The following is a 20913-nucleotide window of genomic DNA, read 5'->3' on the forward strand; positions in this document are numbered from 1 at the left end:
TACTGTATAATCCCCTTCATGAACTACTGATGATTAATTTAAAATGGCTAAGATTTTTGTTCCTACTGCTTTGATTGGAAGGCTTTCCCAACCTTGTCAGCTCTATTAGTTAGGAACCATTCCCTAACATTTAATGTACATCTATTTTCAACTAGTTTATACCTATTTGATTTTGTTCCATTTTGTCAAAGTTGTTAAGCAGGCATTTCCAGAACCACTGTGTATTTTTCTTCCTAATGCTTCGTAACAACCAGGAGAGTCCAAACTTTTATGACTATTTGTCCTATTTTACTAATAATAACTGCTAAATCGTTAAAGAATTCTTTCCTTTGCCACCTGTTATAAGCCTTAAAAAGCAAAATACATTATTGAATCCTTTAATATTCTAAAAAGTTTGCTAATAGCATTTTTTTAAATTATGAGCTTGGTAATAGCATTTTTTTTAAATCATATGTTTGCTAATGCTTTGGCGTATGTAAATTTATACAGCTAGAGGCACTGACTAGGAGGTTACAAAGGTAGGGTCACCAGTGAGAGGTTCTTACGTTTCAAAGTGAGAGATCACTTAGTTGCCTAATGTCCTGAGTTGTTTCATGTAAGGAAAGCATAAAAGTGAAAGGTGTTGATGTTAGAACTACTAATAAGGACAAGAAGTCTAGTCATCTTGAGAGTATCATTAGAGTGCTTGAAGAAATAGGGCTGTATCCATCATATTTATAGGGTTTGACACTACATTAATAACCATAATCTAATGTCTGCTTGTTTTTAATATTGCCTCTGCATTGATTAATACTTTGTAATGCAGTAGTTTATTTTGAGGGTCCTCCTGGAATTTTTCATATGATCTGTTACAAAAATAGAACTCCTTTCCTGTGCATTTCAAAGTCCATCCTGGGCAGTGGAATGTTTTTAGTACAACATTTGCACATCTATTAATATTCTGAAAAAGACTCAGATACAAATTTTCAAGCTTTGTAGTCTATGGTTAGCTAGCCTCTGCTCTTAGGCCTCTAAAGCGCTTGAATAATTTTCAAAAGTTGAGTCCTAACAGTATGTCATGTAAGTTTGCCAAATTAGGACACAAGTCTGTTTTCCACACTAAAATCATTCAGTGACCTGATCATCTGAAGTGCTCTGGTTTTATAGTTCTCATGGAAGACTCTAAGATGTATTTTTCAGAATTATCATCTTCAAGATTATTGCTTGTAGTAGCTTGGGTTTCCATAAAAATTGTTTAGAGACATTGTAATAAAATGAAGATGTCTAGAAAAGTTAACTTACTTGTCATATAAATGTTCTGAGACTTACAGTCTATAATAGAATTTTAGAAGTGCAGAACCCAAGAGGTTTTAAGCAGAAAGAATCTTAAGTGTTGAAAATAATGTAATGACAACTAAGTGATAACAGGGAAGCCAATGCTGCCAGGTTTCTTCTCTTTTTCACAGGCTGGAGTGATAGCTTCCTTCTTTGTTTTTTCTTTCTGTTATTCTCAAGCCTGGATGAAAACATTCTGTCTAAAACAAGCTGTGCGTGAAGTTTTAGTGGTATCTTACACAGTACCTGGCTACATTAAATGTAGTGTTGGAGATAACAGATCTGAATAGGGAGGAGATCTTTGCACAACTGTGGGGTTGGTTTTTTTATTGCATCACCCACTAATTATCCTTGCCTCAAAGCAATAGAAAGTATGCAATTGGACCTCATATCTTAATATATCTTAAAATTGGTATCTTAAATTGGGCGTCTTTAATTGGTCATTTTATAGCTAGCGTGGTGCTTTGCACACTGTAACTCAAAAACAGGAGTTACTCCTAGGCTGTTACTTGATTTTTTTGTCACAGAACAGCTCTGGACTGAATTTTTTTTTTCTCTGTCACAGTGTTCAACAGCAAACTACGCATTTTAGTTTGTGAATTAGAATAGTGCTTAGCCCTCCACAGTAGTTAAAGTACTAAAGTTAAAATACATGTTGTGCCTATGTGTGTAGTAGGTGAAGACAAAGTAATGTTGCAGGAGAATTAAGATTGGAGAAATGGTTGGTGTTTTGAATAACTGGTAATCAGACCCATTTTCTGATTCCTGTCTCATTCTTCGAGGTTATCAGTAGGAGAGCCAAAAGATGGTGTTAGTGGGCAAGCTAGGCGATGAAGCATCCCATTTTAACATCCCAACTTGATGAACAGCCACACAGGCTTTAATTTAAAGAGTAATGCTGATTTGACAATCGGAAACAAAGCCCATGTCTCTAAATATGCTCTTCAAAACAGTAGTATTAGAAGAAAATATCTTAATTACAACAGTTTATAGCTAAGAGTGCTGCTTGTGTCTCACAGAATCTCATACATCATACAGAGGTGTGAAGGCTAGTGTGCTTTTAGAGGCAGATATTGAAAAACAGGCTATAATTTAGGTATAGAAGACCAGATGTTTTTTTCAGTTAATTTTCAGGGATTGTAAAGGCTCCTGGCTTTCCCGTCTGAAGGAGACCTGTCCGGGATGCAGGTCCCAGAGGCGTCCACGGGGCCCAGCAGGTGCTTGGGGCAGCACGGGGGGTTTGGAGCGGGCAGCTGCCAAGGTGGGTCGTACAGAGGGAGCTGGGGCAATGGGAGAGTTGGGAGGTGGTTTTGGGGGGACCTCAGGGAAATGGGGGTCCTCTCAGGGTCAGGGGGTGTTTAGAGCGTGGAGTGGCTTTGTGAGATTAAGGTGTGTCTTATTGCAGGAAGGCAAAGAGGAAGGGGGACATGGCGGGAGGGCGAGGGGACGCGGGGAGCTGGTGTCATTGGGGGCAGACAGGCTGGCGAGGAGCAGGGCAAGAGCTGCTGCAGCGGCAAGAAGGAGCTGCCGTCCTGTACGGGTGAACTGGAGCCTCTCATGGCCTGTGTACTAACTCGAGCTGAGCTGCTTCGTCTCCACTGCCTATGCTAGTTCATTCCTGTTTCCCCGGCTTGTAAAGAGCATTGCAAATGATGGCTCAAGCTGTGAAATAGTGCAGTTTTAAGCATGAAGAGGTAGGTCTTGGTACTCACTGGGTCATAGCGAAGAACGAGTGAGGTAGTGAGACTGCCTTACACGTAACTGCCCACTTGCTAGGGATGGGGTGAGAGTCCTGGCAGTATTGCCAAGATGCAGACGCTTTACTTTTAGCTGCCCAAAATATTAGCAAGTGTGGTAGCGTTAACAGCCAGAGCAGGGGAGTGTGAAGGCTGATCTGTTCCTCTTGGGATCGGACACAAAGCTCCCCTGGACTGCTGCAGTGGCCAGGCTCAGCCCACAGTCCCGTCGGTAGTGCCTTGGGGACCCAAACAAACATGCAGGAATGCTGTCCCTTGTCAGGACTTTTCTGCATCCTCTCACGGGCATGGCTGGACCGCCAGCAGCGCCGAGCGCGGTGTGGAGCATGCAGCAGGCGGTCTGTCCCGGGGAGAGCTGATGCCGCACGGGAAGGATGCTGCGCGTCCGCGCATCACCCGGCAGAGGGCTCCCCTTCTAAGCTAATAGAATTCAGGCTTTATACCTGATTTAACGGAGAGCAAAATGCTTTGTTAACCACCATACTTAGGAACGCTGTATTCTTGGTTTTGGTTTTGACAGTAGTCTGTGCTTTATGTTTCTCAGACCTAATCGAAAGTATGTGGTAAAACTGAAACAACATGTACGACATTATTAGAATTTTTTACAGATTGATATGTGTGTGTATTTGTATGTAAGTATGTGTAACACACACATGCAAGCCTGTCAAACCTGATCAGTTCTCTTCCTGCTTCATACATCGTTTTTTAGAAAAATAATGCTTCATGGATAGAAGAACACTGAGTATGACTGCAAAAGAAAGTAGGCTGCTGACTTTCTGCAAATACAAATATATAGATTCAATGGGCACCACTCAAGGTTTTGAAATTTAAATTTAAATAACAGTTAAGATAGGGCAATTGTGTGCAAATGCAGGTGTGTGCCAGTATCTTTTTTTGACAAGACACTTGATTCCCTTCTGCAGGATGATTAGGTACTCATTTTTGCACAAGGCACTGGAATGCAAAAAAAAATTGGACTTAGGAACAAAGCCTTATCTTTTACCTCTGCGTGGGTATCTGTGCTTTTTAAAATAATAAACACTTCAGTGAACAAGGTTTGGGTTGTCTTTTCTCCTTTGAGAATATGGTTCTGTATTGTGGCCCTATAAACCAAGAAGAGTTATCAACCCCTTGTGTAATTTTAACAGTAAATAGGAGGCATATCAGTTACTGCCAGAAGTTGGATTAGTTCAGAAACACAGATTACCATCTCCATTTGAAGTTGGCTGTACCTTTATGACTGTGCTGCTTTAAATTATATATAGAACTGACAATTGTTCAAGTAGGCAAAGGCTAAAACTAGAAAAGCAAGGGATTGTTACAGGTAGAAGCTAATCAATCAGCTGTAAAACATCAAAAATGTACTGCAGATATTTGGGATTTCATTATTAGGTGCAAGTGGTATTTTGTAGCATAGGACGATTTTGGTAGATGGAGTGTTCAGGAGATGAAAACTTTTCAATGCCATTTGACTGCTGTAAGGAGCACAAGCAGATCTCAAGGAACAGAGCTACTAGGAGTTCTCACTGTTTCCAACAAGTGGGAAGAAAATATTAATCCCCTTCTCTTCTTTCTCTGAACTAAATCTTGTGGTCTGCTTCTCCTTTCCCTTTGAATTTATTTCCTCGTAGAAGTATAGCTTGCAAAGAAGTTAACTTCTGTAGGCAAAGGGGAGCAGTCTCTACAGTTCCTGCTCTGTTCCTTTAGCAAGTCTGATCTCCGGCAAACTCTAAGGCAAGGAAAATGTATTTGACCTAAACGGCCCCCTCTCTGTTCAGTCCCTTTTCCTGCCTGCCTGCCCAAGAACTGAACAATCCTGACATACTGGAAAACACCATGGATACAGACAGGTGGTTTTTCTACTGTTTTCAGTTTATAGGAAACGGATAAAATGCCTCTCAGCATCATGCTAAGGGTCTTGAAGCAGCACCTGTAATTGCAATCCAGTGTGAGTGTGTAGGAGGCGATGCTGTGCTTGCAAGCAGGCTATTGTCCTTGCACAGGGCTGCTCTGAGACATCCAGCTCTTTTCAAGGAAGATTTTGATTCTGGGGTTTTTTTTTTCTGCAGTCAGTTAGTTAGCCACTTCCTGTATTTGGCTGTTCATGATGCTTTTCTCGACTTTAATACTGCACTCAGCAGCCAGTGACAGAGACTATTTTAAGGCCTCTTACAATGGTCTTCTCATTTACTTAGCTAAAACAAGAAAGTTAGCCCTACATTGGCCACTTGTTAGCTGATGACAACTTTTACTTTGAATCTGGTTCCCCCTCCCCCACCTGAAATCCCTGGCTCAGCAAATATTTGAACCTGCCCAAGTTAATCATGAAACTAAGATCTTTATCTGAGAGAGACGTGCAAGCTACCAAGGGTGGTGGTTTGGGTTTTTTTTTTCCACAGTACTAAAGTCAGGTTCACTTTTTAATGATGAACCAGAGTAAGGGGATACCTTCTGCACAGCACAGAGCTTTAAGCAGTTAAGAAGAGAGAGAGGGCTTGGATTTTCTCACTGCATGTTACAGCTCTTTTAGGGATTTTTATGGAACATGGGTTGGAAAGCAGAACAATCTCTTTTTCAGAATTTTTTTTTTCTTCATTGCTGCAGAGAAGCTTCTTACTAAAAGGAGTTTTTGGGGGGGAGGGGGTTTAAGCAAGATTTTTATAAGTGGAAACCAATTAATTTTTCAAGTTACTGGATTGTATTTTCAGGCTGTAATACAAGGGCAAGCATTTGCGATGCATAATTTACAAAGTAAGTGATTTTGAATTTATGTGTGTATTTTCTTCATCACCTTGTGGAAGTATTGTACTATAACTGATTACCAGGTAGAGCTTTCATGGTCTTAAGATACGTGAATGAAAGTCAAGTACCTCAGTACCCCCCCCCCCCCCCCCCCGGTTATACAGGGAACAGGGAATTGCCTGTCTGCCTCCTGTCTTTTCTTGCCTGCAAGCTAGGCTGGTCTGAGCTGAGCACAAACCTGATTATACAAGTCTAGGCAGTCCAAAATTTGGGCAGTAGTGAAGCCCTGGAGAAGTAATTTTTCCTAAAAGACTTTATTCAACAGAATAAAAAATCTTACTGATCCCACATGAGACCTAAATGCAGCAATGTAGTCTTTGTAGGAAATCTTTATAACTTAATTTAAATAATTACCTTGGCAACTCAACTGTTTGGGTAGCAGGTGGGCTAAACCTCTAAGTTCAGTGTTTGGACTTGTGGCTGGGATAATTTTAAGTATCCTATTTCATTTTGGAAATGGTAGGAATCTTTGGAGCATGTCTACCTAAGCAGGGAGGGGAGAGTCTACTTCAGAATGAATTTAAGCTTGTTAACATATAAAGCAAACTAGCATGCATTTTTTTGTAGCTGTTGGTACTCCAGACATGTTCTTGTATGTTAATACTTGTCTAAAAGGGGTAAGCTGCTGAGGGGCACAGAGCAGGGGTAGGTATGTGTGAAATATTTGGGAAGGATATAAATTGTATTAATTTTTTTAATGAGTGTTTGTGAGATAGAGCACATTTCAGCCGCACCAGGATTTCTTATGATGTAGGCACAGATAGTTGCTACAGCTACTCTTTGTTGTGGTTATTTTTGGTATCTGGTTTTCTGCCCCCATAGATTATAGCAAGTATAAAGCACTCACATTGCTTTACATAGCATTCTGCTCTGGAATTAATAGTCTGTTCTGTGCATGTTTCTTCCAAGAGGTCTGAGAGAGTTACAGTCAGCGATGGGGGGGAGTTAAGAAGGAATATTTCTAAATGGTAGGAGGATACTGATGACATAAAGTCAAGTGAGGAACGAGACACTGACAAGGGACTCTTGCTTTTAAAAACAATTAACTTGATAAATATCTCATTGAGAACAGGGTAGAGAAACAGTGTGAAAAGGCAGACTAAATCTTTGTGTATCCTGACAGACTGGATTTTTATGTTCAGCAAAATCACTTTTCAAGATCTTGCTCAGTTTTTACTTTCTTCCATGGTTTAGGCAAGTCTGCTGAATGTGAGATTACAATATTTGTTTTTTAGATTTCAAAATGAGTTAATCTAGATCATTTGGAATTGTATTTTATTACAAAATTATAGGTGGGGGAAGACACCTCTGCAGTAAATGCATTTTATGTGATAATATCAAGTATATCAGACCTGTGTGTCCATTAAAATAATAGAAATCTGCACAGTTTAAAATTATTATCCATATTTCATTATGAGGAAACTTATAAGTCTGTGTGTGTATGTATATGTAAAATGAGTGTGTATTGGATACACACACACGCAGAGTCGTGCTCTTTTCCATTCTGCATCTTTAATATGTACAGTAGGTCCAGAAGCCTTTTAAAGCTTTTTGAATGGTAAACTTCAGGCATCCAAACAGGAGAATGCAACTGAGATGTGACCGACCTACTTCTAAAGGGAGCTGCCCTGTGTGTGAGTGTGCATGTGTTGTGTGCGCTTGTGTGTAAGAGCTACGTGCTGCAGCATATCAGCCTTTTGTCATCCTGCCAGGTTTGGACTGTACCATGCTGCAAAGTCAGGAAAATGAGCCACGAACACGGCGAGGAGAGCCCACTCGCTCCTTTTGTTTGCAATATCAGGTTTATACTGCAGTTCTGCTAAATGTAGATTCTTTCTGAAACTGAGATTGTTTTAAGATTAATGTAGAACAAAATGATGAAACAGGAGTGGTCTGGTGACATTATTTTGACATGATTGGCTGAGGATTATGATGTAATAGGTTACAGTGCAGCCCCTTATAGGTTTTAAAATGAATTCCAAGACACCATTACAAAGAGAGCCTGACTCTTTTCTTGTATCTGAGCTTACTCAGTGAAACTCATACAAATGTACAATACTGTTTGGAATATGGAAGAACTGGATATAGAATATCCTAAGACAGATATAAATTGTGGCACAGACTTGATGTTTTACATAGAAATGGATCCACCAGGTAAAACTGCAGTCTTATTATGGAAGACTTAATTCATTTTGGTCTTTACAATAGCTGCTGAAAAATTCTTAGTGGATATGTAGGATTTCTTTACTTTGACATTGATACAAATTGTTGTTCTTTTTCCTTTCTTTCATAAATTAGAATTAAATTGTGGTTTAGTGCATGGTTATAGTAATTAGATTCTTAACCTGTAGAAATACCTGTCTGCTTACTTAACTGAATTTTTACTGAATTTACCTGTTTTTTGATTTTATTGTCAGATGTCATTCTAGTTCTGCTATTATATAAAAAATTTTGTATTTCTTTTATTATTATTTTTGCTATCTCTGTTCCACACTGTGACTAAAAGGAGATGCTATAGTAACACTTTTTGTGCCTGAAACAGTGTTTGAGGAAAAACCAGATTTTAAAATCTAGCAATAGTAATTGAATACCTGATATCGCATCATTTTTCATATAATATAAAAATATTATGCTATTTTGATATTCATTGCGACTTTAAAACATTGTATTTTGTAGCCTATCATAATATATAGGACAGACGTCCATAAGGAATGATGTACTCACTGGAGAACTAAAAGAGCTGAGTTGATTTTTAATCCTGATTCCAATGTAGTCCCCCTTGCTACTAAGTCAGGAGTGCTGCAGTATCTTTTCCAGCACCCACTGGTATACATATACAGCTTTGACATTGAGAAAAGGGGGATGTGGTTTTTAATCAGTCCTGGCATTTGGAACACTATTTATTCTGTAGGATACTAAGATTAACACAAGGGATATTTGGGTCACAGATGGGTCTCTTGAAGTGATTTTTTGGCAAATCATTGCACAGAATGCTGAGGATCACAAAACCCCAATTCTTCTGCTTAAAACACACAGTATTGCTGTGGGTTTGCATCTCTTATTACTCAGCTTCTAGGTAAGGAAGCAGCAATATTCTTCTAAGATCATTACACAGGAGAAAAAAAAAAGACATTTTCTATGTTTTGTTATTTATATTCACCTGAAGATAGTGGAAGAAGGTAAAAGCAAACTTCAAAAAAGAATTATTTTTTCTCAAATGCTTTCTTCACAGGGAGAGGAGGTGAGTATGGTGTTAGATTTTGCTTAAAATATATTATTGCAAGAGTAACATACTTCTTTGAAATGTACATCTTTCTTGTTGAATTATATAGTTTTCAGTAAAATATCTTGATTCCTCTGATGTCTTTTAGAGACTGTTAGTGATGGAAAACTCTATTTTGTAACTTTTTTTTTTTCTCATTCCTGTAATAATGTGTAATTTCAAGGAATATATGGTCAGGTTTCCAATAAGTTATAATCAACTTTTTTTTTTTTTCCCTTTCATCTGCAGCACTGCCTCCTAAGCCACCGAAACCTAATACTGTAACTAACAACGGCATGAATAACAACATGTCATTACAAGATGCTGAATGGTACTGGGGAGATATCTCAAGGTAAATCAGCTCAAGACATGTATTTCTTATGTTTGGCTTTATGGCTATGCTATTCTGTGTGTATATATTATGCTTAAGTATAGAAAAATTACAGTTCTAAGAACCATTTTAGGATATTTTCCAACACAAACGTATTACGGTTTTTTACTCCAAACATGACTAAAATATTACTAGCAGTCAGTTAGAATGTAGTATGTGAAATAATTGTTCTGTTACTTTAAGACAGCTATATGAAATGCTAGCATGAAAGGACAACACCAAGAAATAAGTATTTTCTTCTTGTCTTTCATCCAGAACCTCAACTGTAGGCACAATAGTTAAGAAGCCAGACTAACAAGTACCATATATTAGCAACACTTTTAACTGTACTATATATAGGTACTTTAGACCAGCACTGGCTACTCCAATTGTGCAGGCTTGTATGAACAAGCAGAAAGACCTTTGCATAAATATAATTTTGTCCAGCGTGAGAGGACATAGAATATACCATTTTTATATTCCAGTTGTTCTCCAGCAATGTTAAATAAGGTATTAAATAACTGTATTTATTAATATGGAGGTCAAGGCTTCTAAAACCACCCATTTTAAAACAGAAGAATTTAGAGCACAGTAAGAGGATAAATGAATAAGAAATAGCTGAAATGATTGGTTACTTTTGCTTTCATTTTAGAGAAGAAGTAAACGAGAAGCTTCGAGACACTGCTGACGGTACCTTTTTGGTACGAGATGCTTCAACCAAAATGCATGGGGATTACACACTTACACTAAGGTAAGATTAGTTACACTAAGTTTGTAATACTTGACAGTAAAATGCAATACTGCATTTAAAATACAGTGTTCTTTAGGAAATAGTACTTGAAGTATGCCTAACTTTTCAACAAACTTTATTTGCAGGAAAGGAGGAAATAACAAATTAATCAAAATATTTCATCGAGATGGAAAATATGGCTTTTCTGACCCATTAACTTTCAACTCTGTGGTCGAGCTAATAAACCACTACCGGAATGAATCTCTAGCCCAGTATAATCCTAAACTAGATGTAAAATTACTGTATCCAGTATCTAAGTACCAGCAGGTAATTTGGTCTATTTTCTTTGTGTTTCACTTAAATACAGAGAAATTATTGCAGACTGGGTAGTCGTTTATCATGAAGAACTTCTGTTAATATTAGAAAAAATAAAGTGGGTATAAAAATGGATATTTGTGTTTAAAACCAACTCCACGGTTTGCATATAAATAATTAAAACTTTAAATACTGCATATACCATATTAAGAAATAAACTTACATTAATAAATATCCCACTCATTAAAGAAGAAATATATCAGTATAAAGCTGAACACTTGCAATGCAAAATTGCTATTTGTCATTAACTTCTCATTTGCATATTATGCATGTAGTGTATTATATATCCATATTGATGAAAGAGGAGTCACATTTACCATGTAACTATCTAGGCATTTTTAAGCACTTTTATCCTGAAAATCTGTGCAATATAATTGTTTCTTTATGGAATATCTTTCCTTCTGCTCGTCATTCCAGGATCAAGTTGTAAAAGAGGATAGCATTGAAGCAGTGGGAAAGAAATTACATGAATATAATACCCAGTTCCAAGAAAAAAGCCGAGAATATGACAGACTCTATGAAGACTACACAAGAACATCTCAGGTGAGCTAGATTTGAAACAAAAGGGAGAGTGGAAGACTTCTGTAGATTTAGAAAAATATTGTAAATTCATACTGCCATCTTCCTCCATCTTTCTCTCCTCCTGCCACCACTGCTGTTGCCCAAAAGAGAAAACATACCTGATGTGCTTGCTCCATATAGTAGAATTGCTTACTCACATTTGAACAGTCACCACCTGTAACCAACCCACGCTGTGCCAAAGTCTGACACCTGCATCCAAAGCCAGCACAGAACTATCTTGATTTACCAATACTTCTGCATACTGACCTCATCAAGCTGAGTTACGGCTTTCAAGGCACATTTGCAGGGAAGCACTGTATTTTGTTACTAGTTTTTGAAGGGTCTGGTTTCATCTATGCAGGGTAGAGAGATGGCATGTGTAGATAAAGTGCAGGAACAAAAAGATGCCTCTGTCCTTTCAACTTAATCAGTTATTAGCCAAGTCTTGAAGTGCCAGTGAATTAGTGCAGTTTTACAGACCCAAAATCAAGATTGCTTCTTAAAATGAGCAGGAAATATGCCTGAAAATAATTGAATAAAGGCGAAGAAGTGCAGGCAACTTCAACTAATGACTTAAAAGACTTGGCTGTCAACTAGCTATGTAGGGGCAGGAGGATGGACTAGGTGACCTCTTGAGACCTGTCCAGGCCAGTATCTCACACTTCTATTTCAGAAAGTCAGATGTGCCTCTTAAGGACATTAGTTGATACAAAGGGCAAAGTGCATTGCCATAAGGCTCTAATGGTCGCAAATAAAACTAACTTACACCAAACAAAGATTGTAGCTAGCTCTTTCTCTAGCAATTTTTCTTTTTTGGAAAACCTCAGCATGGAAAGCCTCATCACGGTAGCCTTTTGCACAGGGCTGTTCTCTCTGTGTTATAAGGCTCTGCAGACAGAATGCATTCTGGTAAAGGAATATTGAAGTCTTCTTTTACAATATACTGAAGTGTTTCTGTGATACAACCAATAAGTCATGCCCTCTGTCTGATAACAACTGTAATAACAATTATTTTATTTTCAGGAAATTCAAATGAAAAGAACAGCTATTGAAGCATTTAATGAAACAATAAAAATATTTGAGGAGCAGTGCCAGACACAAGAAAGATACAGTAAGGAATACATTGAAAAATTTAAACGGGAAGGAAATGAAAAAGAAATACAAAGGTCAGTATTTGTATTTGCATTTCAAATTGTATTATTTTGAAAGAAGAAACAATGCCAAGTATAGATCTGCCTAAAACTAAAGCAAGATGGCAAGTTTAAAGTTGTTCAGTTCTAAGCAAAAAAGACTCAAATGGGGTAGATGTGAACTTGCAAAATGTATAGCTACATCTAGAGAAATAATCTGTTCTCTTAAGTGTCTACACTGCAGATTAGAAAATCATGAATAACACATCATCAGAGTGTAACCTACCACATTATTCCATTCAGAATTATGCACAACTATGAAAAACTGAAGTCTCGAATAAGTGAAATTGTGGACAGCAGGCGTAGATTAGAAGAGGATTTAAAGAAGCAAGCAGCTGAGTATAGAGAGATAGACAAGCGTATGAACAGCATTAAGCCAGACCTCATACAGCTGAGGAAGACAAGAGATCAGTACTTGATGTGAGTATCATTATGAATTAACAAAAAAAATTTTAAGGTTTTTTTTCTATTGGTATCCAGCTTCTGTGACTAAACATTAATTTTATTTGCATTTATTGTCCAGGTGGCTGACTCAAAAAGGTGTTCGGCAAAAGAAGCTAAATGAATGGCTTGGAAATGAAAATACAGAAGAGTAAGTATTAAAAGATTTAAATATTTCTGGTATTTCAAATCATCTTACACAGAAGTGAGATAAAGCATATTTAATTCCTGGACCACACAGAGGAAATACCAAGCCTAGGTCTCTAGTAACAATGCACACTGTTAACACATGGCAGCCTACATAATGCAAGTATTAGAAAGGACTCTGTCTCACCCCCTATGCTCCATTAAGTGCATAATCAAGTTACTATAGCAAAGCACCAGAATATAACCTGTGTCTTTATTCTTACCAGCAAAATGAAGATCATAAGGTGTTAGTATCTTATAGAGATGCCATATAGATGGGTAAATTGTTCATAAGGTCTCTTAGGCATGGGCAGGCTTTTTCCAAATTTCAAATGTTGGTACCATGGTGCTATCTAGTATAGTGGCACCCGCATCAGTATACCACATTGCTATTGGAGATGATAAAATTGTATATGCTGAAGAGTGGTCCTTCTCTGGTTCTGTGGTCTGTTTATTTTTTCTGGGAGGTGGCAGGCTAGTGTTCTGTCATTTCAAGCAATTCAGTTTACTCTAAGTTCTGAGAGGGGCTTGGCTAATAAATACGTTTCACTTCATTCCTGGGAAAAAAGCAAAAAGCACCTGGGTGGTGTGAATGTAGACGAAATTTAAACAAAAGCAAGCCACAAAATAATATCAAAAGTGTAGTAAGAGTGAAGAATGAACAAATAGAAAACCAAAGTTGTCTGAGTAATATATCAACATTTTCTGCTTTTGTAGTTTCTTGTGCATGCCTTTTACGCTGCCTGCCTGGCTGAACATACAGCAAAAGCAGCAGACTGACAATGACTGTTTAGTGGATTTACACTCTAGGCTTGCCCACATCTATTTTAATGTGGCTTGGTTTATTGAGTCTCATACTGTTATCCTGGAAATTGTGCAGCTCTGCTGTGGCTGCACTGGTAGAAGCAGGGGATAAAAATGGCATACACATTTTAAAACCATGTTGTTTACTAAAACTTAGCACAGCTCAAAGATGGTATGATGGAGAATATGTAGGCACCTGTTTCCAGTAGTACCTCCATCACTTAAACAGTAGACAAAGAATAATGCCAGACCATGGTTTTAGCATAGCATCAAAACAGTAAGTGAAACTGTTTAAAGAAAATCTTCCTTTTCTCTCACTCTGTGATTCTCCTTGCCAGTGAGTCTGGTAAGTGCTCAGGTTTCTGCTGAAAAATTAAACTTTCAGAATATGACTTTTTTTCTAAAGCTGTAATGCAGAAAAAAACAATATAATGAGCAGCAGGAAAAATGCGAATTGCTTTCTCTAGGTGCTGTTTGAAAATAGAGCTATTGCTGAATGCATTTGAATATCATGCAGGACAAAGGAGTATGATGGGATAAGAGACTAGAGAGACTGTCATCTGAAACAAAAGAAAGCTTCTTCTTTCTGAAAAATTGAGTTCTGTGTGAGATTGCTGACTTCTGTAGAATACTTTGAGAATCTTCAGAAAGAGAATGTGGATGAGTGAGAAGTCATGTTTTCTTAGACCGAGGAAAACTGATTAAAAACCTATTACAGAGAGAATAAATGCATTAGCCAAACACAGACTGATTGTAAGCTGAGCAAAAGAGGCAGGGCCCACCAGTGCAGGCTGCTGGGGGAGTGGGGAGCTCTGGAACTGCAGAATATCGAAGTGGTGTCCACACAGCTGATCCAGAGACATCTTCTTTCATGGTGGGCTTTAGCTCAGTGTGTTCTCTGTAACTCTAAATCAACTTTATAGTTGGTGGCTGTTTTGATAGAGAAAGCCCTATATTATATGCTCTTCTCATAATCTGGTTTTAGGGAGAGAGAAGGCACTCTACTATTCCACCCTTTCCACAGAGCCATCTCCCCTATAAATAAATAACCCATCTACCTGTACAACTGTTCATAGCTTTCCCAAGCAGCAGCTGTAATTGATACATTGCATGATTTTTCACTGCTGACCAAGTGTCCTGATCTTTGGAAATGACGCCAACTCAGAGGGTATTGATTTCATTGGGCTTGCCATTTACCAAAACAGTGAGCAATGGTAGAAGTACTGAAGTGCTCACAGCAGATTCTGAAAGATAGCACAGCATCCTTTTATATCCTTCTTCAGATTTACATGAGTGTTTTTTAAAGAAACAAGAACCAGAACTTTAATTTTATTTTTATTCAGTGGTTTGAATGGTGCAGTATTACATGGTTTACAATCCCTAGTTTTACCAGGGAGGCATCCTACTAACCACTGACTTACTTGGTTTTAAGTAATGTGAAATGAGGACTACTTAATTCATGAATTTTGCTCTGCTATGTGTTTCACAAACACATTTTGTCCTATTTCAACAGCCAATACTCTATGGTGGAAGATGATGAGGACTTGCCCCATCATGATGAGAGAACGTGGAATGTGGGAAATATCAACAGAAGCCAAGCTGAAAATCTGCTGCGTGGAAAGCGAGATGGAACATTCCTTGTTCGAGAGAGCAGCAAACAAGGCTGCTATGCCTGCTCTGTTGTGTATGTACCCTAATTTGTGAATGATGTAACCAGCATTTGAGGGACCTACCTTGAGCCAGGGGCAGCAAGACACTTGCATATGCATGGATCCCATTGGACCTTAGAAGCAGACCAACAAGTCCTGAGGCCATCCTTATTGCTGCTCCATTTCCTACACAGCTCAAACCTTTGCCACTCCCACAGATGAGCCTCACACAGATGCACTCCTTTGTGTGCAGCTGCTATGTCATGCCTATCTCCTGCCTCCCTAAGCTAACACAACGTCTGGGAATTTGGGTTTAACCTAGGCTTTTACCATTATCCCACCACAGAAGACAGGAATTCTATGTAGTGACTAGCATCTTAAGATTTATTGCCAATACCTTATTTTCTAGCTTAACTTTACTGTACTGACAAACTAAAAACTGGTTGGTTTTTTTTCCTCTTTAGGGTGGATGGAGAAGTAAAGCACTGTGTGATAAACAAAACACCTACTGGGTATGGATTTGCAGAGCCATATAACTTGTACAACTCGCTCAAAGAACTGGTGCTACATTATCAACACACATCACTTGTGCAGCACAATGACTCTCTCAATGTCACACTAGCCTACCCGGTATATGCACAGCAGAGGCGATGAAGATCTTAATACTCTGGGTTGTTTGGTTTTTTTCTAAAGGAAGGATTTGACAACATTGAGGCCTCTGGAGAGAAAAGGCTCCTTTCAGCCTTACTCAAGAATTTGAGCTGCAGTATCAAAGCTATCTGTCTTCAGATGGGACTAGAGCTTTCCTTCACATCTGCAGTGGCAGAGATCACAGTACTAAGCTGTGACCTGTATGTTTCTAATCTGAAGTGCTTTTTTTTTTTTTTTTTATTGAGAAAAGAAAAACACAAAAGAAAGAAATCCAAACCTGATCTCCCTGCAGGGACATAGAGGCCTTTAACCATGGTGCTTGTTTACGACCACTTCTCAAGCTTTACCAGCTAGAACATTGGATTCTCCAGACACAAGGTATAAGATGTCTTTGTCATTTGGTTATTGGAATTTCATGGTCACGACCTGGCTTGGATTTGGTGTTGCTGCACTCAGTGGATCCAGACACACAGCATTGTGGATTTTTTGGTTTCTGGTGAATGATATGTAGCAGAATGGCACTTTCATTTCTAAGGGACACTTTAAAAGGACTTCAGTTACAGTATGTTGTTCAGAGTAATTGTAATAGCAAAGTGCCAGGAAGTGTTTTGTTTAGACGTTTAAAAATCCTGTTTTAAGAATATATTTAAGACTGAAGAAAACAGGACTTTCAATGGCATACAGTATATAATAATGTACATAGTATTGGATGACTAACTATCATTGATGGAAACTATCAATACCAAACTGCTTCTCTTTTCCCTTTTCTGTTTGCTGAAAGCTGAATTCTTAGACCATGCTATGCAATACTGAATTTTCTTTAGGCTGTAGTCTTCTCTCAAGCATATCTACAGGTTAAGTTTGTTTTTCTTTCTTGTTTCCTTGTCTTCTTTTTTCTTTCTTTCTTTTGCCTGAGAATATTTTTTCTGATCATTATTTTTTATTATTCATTTTGTTGTTTGTGGTTTTTTTTAAAATGTACAGGAAGCCAGCAAGAGTTGGCTTCACAATTAAAACTATGAAATATTTTACAATTTTCTTTCTATAGAATATTGAGCAACTAGCTCAAAATTTAAAAAGTTCGTAATTTTTTTTGACTAAATATTTTGTTGGGCAGTGCCTGATAAGCTTCAAAGCTGCTTTATTCAATTAAAAATACATGGACATTACAAAATATCACTGAGTCCAACAATATTGTTTCAGAGATATCTTTAGAATACGGTACCACGCAATGTTTGCTTCTTGAAGCATTTTGAACTTATATCATGATTGTCTTTGGATTTGGAAGACGAAAAATTGTGTATCCTTCTCTGATAGTCATTGCAGAAAAAACAGGAAATTTGGCTACTGCCGTAGATAGTTTGGATCTCAGAATGAATCCATTCTTCATAGTAAATAAATGACTTCTTGACAGACAGTGGCAGAATTTTTGTCAGCATGTAAAGGTATTTTCATTTCATATGAAGGAAGTTTCTCTAATCTGTTGCCTAGGTTTGTTTTTTGGAGTAGTATTGGGAAAAAAAAGCTCCTACCTTTACTGAGAACGTTTGGATACAACATAGAGTTAATTAAGACTGGAAAATGTCTGTTTTGAAAATGATTAGGCTATCATATTTAACATTTTGGATTTATTTTCATAAGTTTTTAGCCTGAGGCAATATCAAAGTGAACACTTCTATAATTTCAGGCACCAGAGACTTACAGAATTATGGTTTAGTTAAAGGAAACAACACATGAATCCCATTAAAGCAAACTTATTAAGAATACTGGGACAATTCACTGTGGGTGGTTTGCAATGGTTATTTATTGTCCTTACCACCGAGGAAATTCATACATTGCAAACTGATAAAGTAATGAAGTTCACAGACATCTTGGAAAAGTTTTGACTAAGTGAACATATGAATTGATTCTTCCTCCAAGATGCAAAGGCAAGACTCATTACTATTAAAGAGAGCTGCACACACAATCAAAAGAGTAAGACCCATGGAGCTCTCTCATAATAGCTCTGTTTTAGAGACACATGTGTTTTAATTCAAAGTATGCAGTGCTTATTAAGCTATCGGAAATAATAAGAAATTTGCCAGTCTCCAGTAGTTTTTATATTATCTTTTAATTTTTACATTATTCCTTCATTTCTGAGGCCGTAAGGCATTTGATTTTATTTTGATTTTGTGATTTTTTTTTTTTTTTGGGTGGGTTGTCTTTGGTTTCCTACAGATGTATTTTCGTACTAGAATTTATATCAGGAAACAAGATTTAACCAACATTAGTGTTTCAAGATAGTCACCACTTATAAAATTACTCTGAATGCTTTTTCTGAATAGAAGTTTAGTCTTCATCCCTTCCCTTCCTCATTCCACACTCTTTTCAGGCCTGTAGGACCATGTAAATTTGGTTTACTAATAACTGGTTTTTACTATGAAAAGCACCAACAACTACTCTAGCATGCCAGTTATACTACTGTGCTTGAAGTTACAAATTAGTTCAATATACAACAATTTAACACTTGTAGCAATTCAAGATATTCTTTGGACATATATTAATTTTTGAATGTTAAGTATTTTAAGAGTAAAATTGTATTTTTTTCTCTATAAGCAAAATATATGTAATCTGAATTGATGTTTCACGTAGCATTTGTCAAGAAATTTTATCGTAGTTAAGGCATTTGGATCTAATTTTCCTCATATTAATAAAACCTCTGCTATGTTAGTGGGCCATATCCTTAGTATGCCCAGCCTAGGATGGAGTATCATTTGTTCCTGTCATGCTGTACAACTTCTCTTCATCTGTGGCTGTAGCAGAGGAAAAAAAATAGTGTGTGTGCAAATTTGACACTTGCTTTTCTTGCACAAGCAACAATGAGAAATAAGCACTATATTGTAAGGATTAGTGCTTATGGCTTCTTAAGGGGATATTCTGCCTACACAGGGTCTGTGCAATCTGCAAGGATCACTTACGCCCTCAAATTGGCATGAGTGGGTTTTCACTGGTACTTATGTATTGTGTGGCCTCTGCATTTCCCTCCCTCCTTAATGCACAGAGCTAAGTCCTGCCAAAGGCCCTATTCACTGCAGAGTTGTTTGTCCTTAATGTACCATATTGTTCACTCCAGTTTTGATTTGATCTCAAACAGACTAATATACACAGAAAAAAAGCACGTGGATATAACTGAAGAAACACAGTGCTTTTCTGTATTTCTATTGACATATAGTTTTCCATCTAATACAATTCAAGGGTGGGATTTGTTTTGTTACGTTTCTTTGGTTTGGGGAAATTTTGTTTTACTTTAAATCCCTGAGTTATGCTGCGCTGCAGCAGCACTTTCACAAGGCCTTTGAAAGGTACAAGACGTAACACAGAGAACCAAAACCCACAAGCAAAATTAGAAGTTTCTGATTTCCTTAAGTTGAAATTTGAATTTGCAGATTTGGGGATATATATCTGTGCACGTGCGTGCACACTTACTGTGTTTATGTATGAATAGATCCCAGTATAGGTGCATTTTCACCAAACATGATCATTTTGCTGAATTCAGTAAGTGATATCATTAACTGTGTTTAAAGACACACACACATGCACACTAGACCTTTGTGGGTGCAGCATGTTTCCAAATACAGTTAGAAAACTGAGTTTCTGTGTTGTTGGATATTTTCTTAAAAAAAAAAAAAAAAAAAAAAAAAAAAAGCTTGTCTGTATGGTTCAGTTATCTAAGAAATCTTGTCAAGCAATCTGTAAAACCAAATCTTCACATTTTCTATTTGGTGTCAACTGTTCTGTAGTGAAGAAATGGCTTTGTCTTGTAATTGGCAATGAAATAATAACGCTTGGGAAAACATTCAGATGCTTCTAATGGGGAAAACCTCTGCCAATTTTCACACAGTGCTTTTGCTATGCATGGTATTAAGTTGGGAAAGTGAATCCTGATACTATTTTTTTTCAGGGTCACTTTAGAAATGGGCAGCTCAAAGCACAATGCCTCCCATGGGACAAGGTTCCAAAATGCAATTTTTTGTGTAGAATCATGTTGTATTTACTGCAGTTGAAGACTAAACTGCACTGTGGGAGTTGGTAACGTTACATTGCACTTGTCCTAATGAGATTGCATTAGCTGCCCAAGATGCTGCTATTTTTTTTTATTCTTGTTTTTAAAAATAAAGCTCTGTTCTGTTAAATGTCTTTAAAACATTAAGATTACTTTGTTTTAAAATGGTCTTTGAGGAGGTGGAGGGTAAAGTGGGTTGTAAATTGCCTTTACAAGGCAACAGTGAAAACATGCCTCCTTGAAATTTTGTTCAAGCTATAGAGTTGATGGAGCTGTGTCTTGTTTTTAAGTTGCTTTAAAAATTGTAATAAGTCTTCAAGCAAAATAAAAGTTGTTTTGAAACTGCATTTCAGTTGTTGAGGCTTCACTAAGGACCGAGATGGTTATTTACCAGCATCCTTGGCCAACTCTTCCTGTCTGTATGTGGCCTACTTTGAAAATGAGACCCAAATGCTCATATTATTAGAGGGAACCAGGGAGCAAATAATTTCAGCTGACTCACAGCCATCCTATGTATTGAACTGAATGGAGTAGTTGAGTAGCTCCAAAATAGTCTCATGCCAAACAGTGCCAAAATGACAGTCCTGGTCATCTCATACTCCTGCGAAAACAGCACGACATTCATGATCTGTGATCTGCCTATTACACTCAGATGAAGTTCTGGTTCTTCTGAAATCAGTGTGTGTTTTGTCAGTGGTTTCCATGAAGCCAGCCTGTCAGCCTTCATAGCTAGAAGTCATCTACCAGCTTCATGGCTGCATCTAATAGTGAAAACCAAC

At 37.6% G+C, this 20913-nt stretch overlaps 1 protein-coding gene across 3 annotated transcripts in view; it reads left to right on the top strand.

The window, feature by feature from the left end:
• PIK3R1 (phosphoinositide-3-kinase regulatory subunit 1) overlaps positions 1-20481 on the top strand; it is a 60624-nt gene extending 40143 nt beyond the window's left edge. For 2 of the 3 annotated variants that reach the window (XM_075020315.1, XM_075020314.1), the window contains 9 exons: positions 9385-9487; positions 10158-10256; positions 10382-10562; positions 11028-11153; positions 12195-12337; positions 12605-12781; positions 12885-12953; positions 15306-15476; positions 15906-20481. In XM_075020315.1, the coding sequence (XP_074876416.1) occupies positions 9385-9487; positions 10158-10256; positions 10382-10562; positions 11028-11153; positions 12195-12337; positions 12605-12781; positions 12885-12953; positions 15306-15476; positions 15906-16095 (1259 nt within the window). In that variant the 3' untranslated portion in view covers positions 16096-20481. Of the gene's footprint in view, positions 1-5987; positions 8028-9384; positions 9488-10157; positions 10257-10381; positions 10563-11027; positions 11154-12194; positions 12338-12604; positions 12782-12884; positions 12954-15305; positions 15477-15905 lie in introns of those variants that run through there. The other variant, XM_075020316.1, reaches the window with a different exon arrangement.
• The last annotated feature ends 432 nt before the right edge of the window (positions 20482-20913 follow it).

The sequence above is a fragment of the Buteo buteo genome, chromosome Z (genome assembly GCF_964188355.1).
Source record: "Buteo buteo chromosome Z, bButBut1.hap1.1, whole genome shotgun sequence".
Taxonomy (NCBI): domain Eukaryota; kingdom Metazoa; phylum Chordata; class Aves; order Accipitriformes; family Accipitridae; genus Buteo; species Buteo buteo.